General features: G+C 39.5%; 1 protein-coding gene and 1 long non-coding RNA gene across 2 annotated transcripts in view; one reads left to right on the plus strand and one right to left on the minus strand.

Moving 5' to 3' along the window:
- The window catches only part of LOC145443001 (uncharacterized), a 297,994-nt gene that overhangs the window by 198,471 nt on the left and 87,337 nt on the right, over positions 1-12,186 (minus strand). The gene's annotated exons all lie outside the window — the stretch shown is intronic.
- LOC145442785 (uncharacterized) overlaps positions 1-12,186 on the plus strand; it is a 36,155-nt gene that overhangs the window by 2,801 nt on the left and 21,168 nt on the right. The window contains exons 6-11 of the mRNA XM_080320776.1: positions 3,827-4,015; positions 4,614-4,772; positions 4,923-5,036; positions 5,781-5,919; positions 11,042-11,233; positions 11,796-11,862. Coding sequence (XP_080176902.1) covers positions 3,827-4,015; positions 4,614-4,772; positions 4,923-5,036; positions 5,781-5,919; positions 11,042-11,233; positions 11,796-11,862 — 860 coding nt within the window. The remainder of the gene's footprint in view (positions 1-3,826; positions 4,016-4,613; positions 4,773-4,922; positions 5,037-5,780; positions 5,920-11,041; positions 11,234-11,795; positions 11,863-12,186) is intronic.

Consider the following 12,186-nt stretch of genomic DNA (forward strand, 5'->3'; position numbering starts at 1 on the left):
CTGGACCGTATCCTAAGCGACATTGACAGTTTTTGTATTCCTGTGACGGGTCATTTCTGGCAAAGTTAATTCGTCCAGACTGCTCGTGATATTCAGTGATCGTGCTCTAATGATACGGCAGCTCAGTGAAAGATCTTTCACTACAGATTGATCATAGAAAGTGAACCGTTGATATATTGTCATTTCATTTCAACACCATGTCATAGCGTTGTCAGCAGGCATTGCGCTATTACTTCATCCATGGACTCGATTACGAATATCGTTTACTTTTAACACACGCGATCATGGTTGCATGGAAAATATATTTGTGATTTTTCACGATCACTTTTATTTCGTTTTCTTGAACAGAATCGTAGCACATACCCAAAAACGATAACTAAGAACAATTGAGATGGGAATGAAACGTTTTTAAAATTGTAACGATATTTGGGTGTTACATATTAGCATGCCTATTGCGCAACTTTATCGCTGACAGTGACAATGTGTCGCCCTTATTATCTAATTTCCTTCTCGCTGCTACTTATGGAAAAACGATATATAAGTGGATGACTAACGGTAGATTCGAATCTTGAGTAAAAAATGGCCAATATATCAATATTGTACCTGCCCAGTACATCCGTGCGGTACATAGCAACACTGTTCATACCCAATCAACTGCTAGAAAATAACTTACGTGGTTGCTATGTTGTATTATGGACTCTCGATGGCAACGTTAACAGCGGTTATTTAAGTCAAGATATATGTAGTGCTACCAACTGAATTGACTGCAAACCAACGCAAAACAATAGGAAATTTAGGATTACCAGCAGTAAATCACAAAATAAGTCTGTATGTCAATCAGGAGCTTTTTATTGCAGGCTCGAACCAATCAGGATCCTTGGTCCATGATTGACCACCAGAGGTGGTCACTAAGGAAGTACTTCTACTTTTTCGAAGTACTCAAGTAGTTTTCCTTTACTTCTGATACTTACTCAAGTAGATCTTTTTTCGATACTTCTACTTCGTAATATTTTGCGAATTACTTACTTACTTTTCGATATTTTCAGTTTGTCAAGTAGAAGTAATCCCCCGATAAGAAAGATAGACTAAGGAGTTTCGGGACTCTTTTCACGTATAGTACCAACATTTAATCATCATAAAAGTCATTAAATACCCAGAATTTTCAATGCGCTTCGCGCACAGTAGATATGCAGTGACAAATATGTTTTAACGAAAGTATCGCTGAATATAATTTAGATACCGGGTGGCGTGGTGCCGTTCACAATGCATTGTCGCCTATATCAAATATTTCATCACAGTGAGTATGGCCCCGATAACGTTTGAAACTACCGTTTCGCAATTTAGCAATTAACTATTATACCTATAGCAGCCCATGACGTGTCCCAATCTGGAAGAGTGGACTTTGACTTTTTTTAACGGAAGACCTGTTTTAGCAGACCACCGTTGAAACTTTTTGGACGAAAGACATGAAATAAATTTTAAGCTTTTTAGAAGTAGTATTTGTATTTTATTTTCAAATGCGAGTAATATACGTTGAGTTCTAATTATATTTTCAGTTCATTTGTAGATTGAGTAGATTTAAAATTAGTCAATTCTACTTTTACTTCCAGTAGTTTTAGGTTGCTTATGTAAGAAGAACTTCTACTAGTACTTGATTAGATTTTTTCTTCGCTACTTTTACTTCTACTTGAGTAGCTTTCTTGACTACTTTGACCACCTCTGTTGACCACCCACCCGCTTTTGAAGAGTGTGAACTCTCCAAGTCGTTGATCGACTAACGGGGCGTTTGTGCGGTTTGCATTTACTCGTCGCCCAAACGCAACGTTCAATCTGAGTTAACCTTGTGGGACCAACCAAGGACAAGTTTCACTAATGATACAATAATTTCGACATTCACGATTCGAGAAAGTTTGAATTCAACCTCACTAGTGTTAGTCATTATGTTTCTGCGAGATAGGCATACCCGTTAATGATCTGTAAATACGGTAATAGAGCGGTCGTTTTTCAATCATATTTGCAAGTTGAAGATGCAATGTCTGCCGACCACGCGATTACGGGTGAACCATAAAATCGCTACGCAATTGATGGGGATAATAGTTATATTAACAAACAGTGAGCCTCACAAATCCGACATACTAACTGCCTATATGATATACATCGCACTATATTCCTTACTCAGTTTATGCTAGAGGTCTCAAACTCTAATGTGCTCGCGTGCCAATTTCCTACTTTTTGATGGCGCCGCGGGCCGCAGCACCAATAATAGGGGAATTCAATGTATTTGCAAGTACGCCTTATTTGAGGAGACCTTGCAGATTGACATTCCACACGTCTCGTAAACATGTGAATTACTATTGTGAATTCACGCCTGGCACGAAAAAGATGACATTCTTACATATTTGAATAAAATTGTTACTGTACTTGGCATAGTTTGTCAAAATAATTAGTTGTAGACAGCATGCGAGAGAACGAATATCGCGACATCGTAAAAACTGTCGCGTTATAATTTTGCAGCTAGCGGACATTTGACGTGCCGCAATGACAGGTAGAATTTTAGAATTTAACAAATATTGATCTGCTATCCGAGCATTGGAGCAGTATACAGCCAAATCCGGGTTTCGGGTATACTCCTGATAACTAGGCTATTGGTCATATCATTACCAAAGTTAAATTAAATCATTGTTAGATTTACCTTCGAATATTTGAACAGATCAATAACAACTTGAATCTAATGATTACTGTGCCATAGCAATAGAAATGTGCAATCGCCGAATAATCCCTTTGTATTACAGCTGTGAATCGTGAATTGTGAAATGTGAATCGTAGGTTACGACTACTTTATACTCGTCACATTAAAATGGCGATAATAACATGGATAAAGATATCTAAGATGACACAGGATGTAACCAACTATACATCAAGAGGGCAACACAATACCAATTGTTGCCAGGCCGACCTCCTTAGATATCTAAATAAGCTATGAAACGTAAGCTACGACCTTTTGATATTTGACGATTTTCCATACCAGTTTGATGGTTGGTTGCGGCCGTGGTTGTACCAAGTCATGCCCTACCGCTTCACAAAAGTCCTTCTTTGATTGTATCTTTTGACGCGACTTGGCTAGAATCATTTTTATTTTGTCACCCATCGAGTCCGGTAATTCTATAAAAGGTCGCGCCCAAGTCCAAATGACAATTTTCAGTAGAAATCATCAACGGGCATTGTTTATCCATCATAAACAAGGTATGTCACGTAATAGGTAACCGCTTCTACTGCGTCGTACCTTTTGAATGTGATGTAATAGTGAGGTGTGATGAGTAGTTTCAGGCTTCTGGAGTAGTTTTACAGCGAATTTTAGGTTCTCCAATTAAAAAAAAAATGGTAGATAAATATTGTCGAATACTTCGAAATCTGAAATGCCGTCGCGGGCCGCACAATATGGTCTCGCGGGTCGCGTGTTTGTGACCTCTGGTTTATGCCATAGTCAATAGGTTGTCGTTTTACAATCTATTATATACATAAAACAATCCATTTCGATAACTTTGAATCGTATGTGATTGATTAAGATTGATTGAAAAATATGTAATCGTCGGCACCGACAACGATTACAAATTACGATTACCCCACGTCTGATTACGATCCTCCGTGATACTCCAATAATATCCATAATTGAGATTTGTTGACAGATTAAATCAGTAAGGTTCGCGAAACTTTCAGTGGTAATGCTCAACGATATCCAGAGAAAACATATAGTTAACGTTGAAGCGAAATCATAACCTCTCGGTAACCATGGGGTTTCAACACTGCTCAACTCTGTATTATACAGGCGTTTCCAGTTTCAAGAGCATCACAGTCCTATGCTAACGTGCAAGTGTCTGTATTCTATAAACCAGTTCCGGTGAAATTTCTCGCGAGTAATGGAACTACTATCAACTTGGGCGCGAGTGAAGCGGTCACCTTGAATGTTCAGCCAAACAGCATAGTAGACGAAAATGGCGATCCGTACGACGGGGAAGTAAGTTGTTATCAATCTAGAGCAAGGGTGTCAAATGGTAATGGCCTGTCGGTCTGGTCAAACCATGCCAAAATATTATCTCCAAATCCATACCTTTGTCTTACAGGGGAATGCTTCAATATCAAGCCGTTTGCCTTATGCACATTATATACTAATACAAATCGCAAAGCCCCTATTATAGAAACACCTTTTATTCGCAAACAATTGGGTTGGAAAATGTACAATGATGAACCTATTGAACACAGTTATAAACCAATAAAATAGTTGCTCTAACCGGCGAGTGCTGACAATGTAAACTGACGTAATTATAAGAGCCATTTGCTTTAGTCGCAATGTGGCGTTGGCCCTGCGTAATCTGCGTTGTCGAAAACACAAGAGATTTATGTGTAAAGTAGGACTCTTCGAATTTGGTTTATTAATATTAAATTACCATGCGGGTTGCTACCAGCTTAATCGCCGCTATCGCCCAAATTTTATCTTGACCAGTCATGCGTACTAGTCTTCAAGTTTTCTGTTTCATTTGGACTAGATGCAAAGAGTGCAATTACAGCTCAGGTAATCTAATTTTCCATACTCGATATCTTGTGCCATCTTTTAGGTCGAGATGGCAGTTACATTCGTTGATACGGGAAGCGATGACGACAGACAACGTATTAACGTGGAGCTGTCATCCAATGGTGATCCGATGATCAGCCAGGGCATGTTGGACTTGAAGTTGGAGACTGCAAGTAACGGAAAAACCTTAACGGCGAGGGGGGTAAGACAATACTTACGGATGATTCAATCGGCGGACACGAAACCCTTTCCATCGTATGCAAACGTGCCATTATTAAAGTGTGCAACACAAATCTGTCATCATGATTATAACCGTCAAAATGCGAATAGCATTTATGATACTGTTCTCCAGGTGCAAATAGAGCTGTCTGTCGATGGTTTGGCGAATAACACAAATCCAGAAGACATCTCTTTATTTCCATTGGACGAAACCCTTGGGGCCTGGGGTGACCCAATCAATTTACAGGTACCATAAACACATCACGTTCTATACTGTAATCAGCCCAGGGAACATCACTGTTATATAACATTTTTATTATTCCTTCGACTCCTACATATTACATATTTATTAGTTGTCTGAAGATGTTGATGGTTACGTTTTGTTGAAATTTAGCTACATGAAATGTACGTTGTATCTTAATCAGAGGTATCCAAAGTGGTCACAGTTGCTAATCAAGTAATAGTTGAGAAGCAGCAGCTTCGTAACTACGCAGCAAGTACAAGTGCAAACAACGATTTCCAAGACATGTCAGAGCGAATTCAAGTGATTGCAGAAAATAATGATCTGGCGAGTTCTCAACTGAGGAGTTTCAAAAAAATCCATTTGGCCGAGGAGTCGCATACGTTTTGCAGTTTTGACTTGGCAACGAATGCAAAACAATAAATGACAATCAAAATAGGTGCAATCTTCAAATATATATTTAGTTATATTGATACATGTGATGAAGGAGCTATTTCGCGCTGTTTTTATGGCTACTTCACTCATACTGGTGATGCAAATTGATGCTATGACTCTTTCTACTTTGAAAACTCGAATTGTAAAATCGATGTAGTTTTGCATTAATACTGTTCAAGTGGAATAAAAGTAGACTGAAAACGTAACCAATGGAGCAAATTGTGTCAGTAGTCTAAACCAAATAGAACACTGCTTACTACTGACAGCTTCAGTTACAATCAAATTACATTCCAACCGTTTCGTTATCAAATACAGACTGCCCAAGACACAAGAATTCGGAGAGGAAGAATGGCGAGAAGCACAAGTACAGTGTTGACAGCGTCAATCGATTTGTCTTCGATTCGGAGAATATGGAATCTCGACGCGCTGGTCGGATCCTATTGTTACATGAAAGGTACCAACAGAAATATTAGGATGAGTCCTTCTTTGGAAATACATCAGTTATGACATAGTAAATAGCAGAGATGATGCCAACCGCTGAAACGAGTGTGTTCGTTTGGGCGTAAACTTTGATAAAGGCTATAGTTGTTACAGCAAGCCCGAACCAATGGCACCAAGAGACGTCACACTACTGGTATCAAGTTTACTACATAACTGAAACTCACATGGATTTGGCTTCGCCCAGAACCTCATTTCTACAACAATGCTGCAATGCCGAAATCCAGAAACTCATGCACACATTTGTGCATGCTACTCTGCCGACATGTATGCCGGGTACGGTCTTGAGCAGTGATTCCCAAGCGCGGCCCCCAGATAGCCAGCCTTCTTGCGGCCCCCTAAAATATATTAAGAAATCGATTTATGACAAAAAATAAAATTTACATTTATAAAATACTCTTGCTTGGCTTGGCCTCTGTAGTTTTTAATTTTAACTTACCAGTTGAACGAGCAGTAGCTATAGATATAAATAGGTATTGATAACTTTCAAAACCGAAGGAAAATCCCGAAGAAATGGTAATTTTTTCCCACTTCGTGGTCGCTTGACTAAAAAAGAAAAAGAGGCTCAACTCCCGGAAAATAGAGTTTTTCTTTCACATTAACAGTAGGTTGACTGAAAAAAGGTCAACTTTGCGGTCCAGCTCCCGAAATAGCCGCCGTAGCGTGGCGTTCCTACAGTGCTGACTTAATGTAGCCTATATCAGTCGAGTTTGGCCCTATATGTAACCAACATCCTCAAAAAAGAAGACAAAATCTCAAAAAAGAAGACATTTGGGCGTTCTCCAAGGACACTTTAAAAAAAAATCAAAAAAGAGGACAAATCATCTTAAAAGAGGACGTATGGTAACACTATGATAAATAGATGTGCAACACGTGACTCACGGCTGAATACGCCGAGATGCATACTGCTTAGCCGGCTAAAAGCAGCATAATTGGTAGTCCTATAGGCAGGGCCGTAACTGCCGAAGCCCAAACCCCCCAATTGAGGGGGGCCGAGCTCGAAGGCGGCCCAAAATTATTTCGTGAATTAGCATAAATTATAGAGTATTTTTGACAATTTATGCAACTTTTTCAAAAAGTTTTCGCTCTATGCGCGATTTCAATTCGCCACACATCTTGATTATTGGGTACTCTTCCCCAAGAAAAAATACACAAGATTTATAGAAATGGGCAGAGGTGGTCAAAGTAGTCAAGAAAGCTACTCAAGTAGAAGTAGGAGTAGCGACGACAAAATCTACTCAAGTACAAGTAGAAGTACTTCTTCCGTAAGTAACCTAAAACTACTTGAAGTAGAAGTAGAATTGACTGACTTTAAATCTACTCAAGTAAGTAAGTAGTTTTGAAAACAGTCCTAATTCGTTCGCACGGACTGTAAGCTGCAAATTGAGCTATGCAGAAGGTGCAGAGAGCTTGATTCGTATTGATGCATCTTAGGAGATGAGATGCAAATTATAACATTGATATGAATATGCGATACTAACCCTTTGTTTACTAGAAGACCCCGTTTTAGAGAATATCATGGCATGGCGCCCTACCCCTAAGGCCCCAAGTTTAGGCGAAGAGCAACACGGAGAAGTTGTGTCGGATACGATTTCAACACTTTGCGCGATTATTATACGTTAATAACAAATATTGTGGATCGTAAAATCTATATCTCGTGTAGCTTTATTTTCGGAAGATAGAGGCATTACTACACTTGCTTTTATGTTTCAACATGTAGGCCTGTGTTCTGCAGACAAAAGAACTGAAAGTAACTAGAACTCAAAGTATGATACTCAGAATTACAAGTGAAATGCAAATACCACTTCTTAAAAGCGGAAAATACATTTCATGTATTTTGTCCATAAAGCTTCAAAGGTGATCTGCTAAAACAGGTGTAACGTTCAAATGAAGCCACATTTTCCAGATTAGCAGGGCTGTCATGGGCTGCTAGATTACGATATGATAGGTAATTGCTAGATTGCGAAACGGTAGTTTCAAACGTTATGGTGGGCCATATACTGTGATGAAATATTTGATATGGGCGACAATGCGGTGTGAGCGGAACCAAGCAATCCAGTACCTAAATTATATTCACTGATACTCTCGTGAAAACATATTTGTCGCTACATAACTACAGTGCGCGAAGCGCAACAAAATTTCTGGACTTTATTTGACTTTCATGAATATTAAAAGTTGGTGCTGCGTGAAAACAGCCCCGAAATTCCTCAGGCTATCTTTAGTATTGGGGGATTAAACTACTTCTACTTGACAAACTCAAAATAGCGAAAAGTAAGTAAGTAGATCACAAAATATTAGGAAGTAGAAGTAGAAGTAGAGAAAATCAGATCCACTTGAGTAAGTACCAGAAGTAGAGGAAAACTACTTGAGTACTTCATAAAAGTAGAAGTACTTCGTTACTGACCACCTCTGGAAATGGGCATATCAGCGTTGGCCATGACCGCACCACAACGCACCAAGACATATAAAGTTTTAGGCCATATAACATGTGATTCTAAGAAGTGTGTCAGAACGATCGGCAGCCGTAAAGGGCTGCTTTTATGCTGACAAAAAACTTCGAAATACGAAAAACTTCGTTATATATACAAAATACATATAGGTTAATTGTCCATATAGGCGCCTAAATGACTGACGACGAATGTTCTTGTCTTGGCAATCTTAGCCTCACAAGACAAATGCCATCGCGCAGGAAAGAAAATTATATGCCAGTGAAGAAATACCAATCTGAAATCGTGTGATCTTTCAGTTTAGTAGGTTTGCGCAATTCTACATTTTTTGATATAGCAGACAGGAGGTCACGAAATAACATCATATAAAGAAGTCATACCTAGGGGTTCACCTGCCCGAAGATGTTTAATTTTATGGGGTCTGCAGTTTCAAAGACACCTCTCACTCAGATCTACCGGTAAATCTGATTACGTGAGCAAAGAGGACAACCATGCAATTCCCGATCATATTGACCGATTTAGTCATGAAACTAAAGAAATTTCTCGCGCTTCGCGCGTTTAGGCGAGAAAAGCTGATTCACTCAACGGACACCCAATGCAGCAGATAAGTAGCGGTAAACAGTGTACAGTTTTGAAATCTCTCCAGGACTCCGAAATAGCCATGATGACTGTTTGGGTCCGTTTCATAGCCGTAGTATTCGTGCGGCCCCGACCGTACTCTGAAATTCTAAATTTAGCCCTCACACCGAAGAAGTTTGGGAACCACTGGTCTTGAGTATTTTGTTACCGAATTCCTGCAATTTGGTTTCTGGTTACGGTAATAACGTACATATGGGGCAGTGTTGGGATCAAGTCAATACCTTCGAGTCACGAGTCATTTCGAGTCATTGCACATTTTGACTCGAGTCAAGTCAAGTCAATCGATTATCGAAGGTGACTCGAGTCAAGTCAAGTCACTCGAATTTTGGAGGTGACTCGAGTCAAGTCGAGTCAAGTCAAGTCAAGTCACGAGTCAAGTCACAATTCAAGTCAAGTTGCCTTTTCGGAGTATGAGGCATGCTTGTGTCATTGCATTTGCTAGCTGTCTGAAATACAGATTGGGTGGTTATTGATTCTGAATATAGAGTTAAATATAAACGCAAGAAGGCGCTTTATTGCTCACATATACGTAAAAATGCTTACCTACGTAAGTAATTGCATGGGCTCGGATTATAGTTACCAGCCAAAATAGAGAAACGAATTGATAAGATGCAATACATTACTCATTTACAAATTGATATAACCGAATTCCAGTCTTCGCCGATGGTTTAGGACTTGGAGTTCAATTTCAATAAAACAAGATGTTTGGTTAAGTTAAGAACGGAGAACAGAAATAGACAACAACGACAACGTAAGAGGTAAGCTTCGATCACTTCTTTTGCGATCAATTTATTCGTGAGAGAACTATAGAGGCTGAGTAAAACGCACGATCATTGAATGATTGGTCGCTCTCATGCGTTACGCAGCGTTTCGCGTAAAATCCGAACATATGCAAGATACAATGATTTTTATCGACATTGATTGCTTGATGACTCGAAATTGACTCGTGAATTTTGCTCCGAGTCACGAGTCAATCCACATTTTTGATACGTCGAGTCAAGTCAAGTCAAGTCATTTTAGCAAAGTGACTCGAGTCAAGTCGAGTCATACGAAAAAGGTGACTCGAGTCTGACTCGAGTCAAGTCATGACTCGAGTCATCCCAACACTGATATGGGGGGGTTGAACTAGTTGGTTTCGTCAAAGATAAAGATGAATTGGTCAGCTTTACTGATAGCGCTGGCACAGAGCTCAACACTTTAGACATCATTCACCAGCGGAACCTTCATTTCTTTTCCTCAGAAAAATTTCTCCTATTTTCAATGTAGGACCTACAGTCGAATTCACTTAATTCTGACACCAGTTAACCCGAAGAACCGCAAAAAGCACAAATCGTACGCAAAAACTGTTTCCGTTTAATTCGAACATGGGCTCGCAGTTCTTATCGTTTGGTTGCGATAAAATAAACAGTAAATCGTTAGTTTTAACACAAGATGAGTGGTTATGGTGAAACAACGACATGCAGTAATAAAGGCAACCGACCGTGCCAAAACTTCACAGTCCCTTTTATTTCGGTTCAGTTGCGTCCATCTTGTAGAGCAGAAGGTCGTACCAACCCTTGTTGGACTGTACTATTCGAACTCCATAAATATGTGTTACACAGTAACACATTATACATTATCTCGTGATTCGTTTGATATCGAAATATTGTACAATACAACTCACCTGTGTGTTTTTGCGATCAGTGGCGATTATCGCATCGTAGCGCATGAAGCAATAATTTATTACGCACAAGTACAGTATTTTATTGCGTTGTCTGCCGTTACGCATAGGTTTCCGCATAATTCGTACAAAGCCATTTTTTGCTTAATTCGGCCGGAATTGAGCGTAATAAATGTGTCCGGATTGAACGGAGTTGGCTGTATATCAATATGTCAAAATAACAGCGGATCAAGATTGGGTTTGATGATAATATGTCATTTGTTCATTTACTTTTTCAATCATTATGTTCAGGCATTCTTTTTATTCTGAGATAACAGAGATTCTCATCGCAGTTCGGGTATTCAACAACGAGGAAGTTTCGCAACATAATCAAATCAGAGGAACTCGCATAACCGCCATCTACAGACGTGCGAATGGGGAATGGACAAATTACATAGATCGCTGGACGTGGAGGTCTGGGGCATGTTTGAACGTGCCGTGTAGCAGATCAGGCTGGGCAGAAGTCGATAAAGTTCATATTTCGGGTAGGGGCTTCCTCGGCGCAATTATCATGTTGCCGTATGTTATGTTGAGGCTGATTCATGTTACGTAAGGTGTTACGTAGTCGTTGCCCCATCGTGAGCTTTCGAAGAAACAATAGATTACTACAAAATATCATGGCACGGTGTTCACTCAACGATACAGCCTGATTTATTTACAAACATTTCGTTACACTTCGCATGTATGTATTACACACACTCACAATCATTCACATCCTATATTGGACAATTCTGGAAGCGGCTTTCACTGTGTCCGTATGTGCTAACCGTTGCTGTCCATAAATGAACGACGGTTTCTATATTGAAATTATATGTAGGCCTATTGAGTGTATCCTGTAAATCTATAGCTGGTCATTGTACTTCTAAAATTATATGTCGGCATGTTTTACATCTGCGATTCCAATCGGCGAGAACACACATTGTTTATGATATTGAGTAATGTGAAACATCTGTATCCCTGGCATATAATGTGAAATTTTACAGCAAACGAAATTTCATGATATTTTTCACAACACATGTATGTGACTTGCTTCTATTATGTTTGAAGTTTACGGAATGCTACCGTACGAACCGCGAGGAGTTTCGCAAGATGTCAAGAATGGGGTTTCGTACAGGTAATAACATAGCGCATATCTATTGAATTATTCGAAATCGGTTGAAACGTACCGCATCCTGACTAGAGCCCGACCGATATTGGATTTTTGAGCCGATACCGATAAAACCGATATTCAGTACCTTCACCGATAACCCCGATATATTCAGCCGATATTCAAAAGATATGGAATTCAGCTCAAGGCGCATATTTAACACCTCAAAGAGTATTTAATTGAACACGTTTACAGCCATTGCTATACTTAACATGAAATGAATGATCTGGGGGGCAATAAAAATATATCAGTAGCACCAGTCTATCAGTTGCAGATTACAGTTCACGAAGC

This window comes from Botryllus schlosseri, chromosome 7 (genome assembly GCF_051294905.1).
Source record: "Botryllus schlosseri isolate E-star chromosome 7, Bs_hap1, whole genome shotgun sequence".
NCBI lineage: Eukaryota > Metazoa > Chordata > Ascidiacea > Stolidobranchia > Styelidae > Botryllus > Botryllus schlosseri.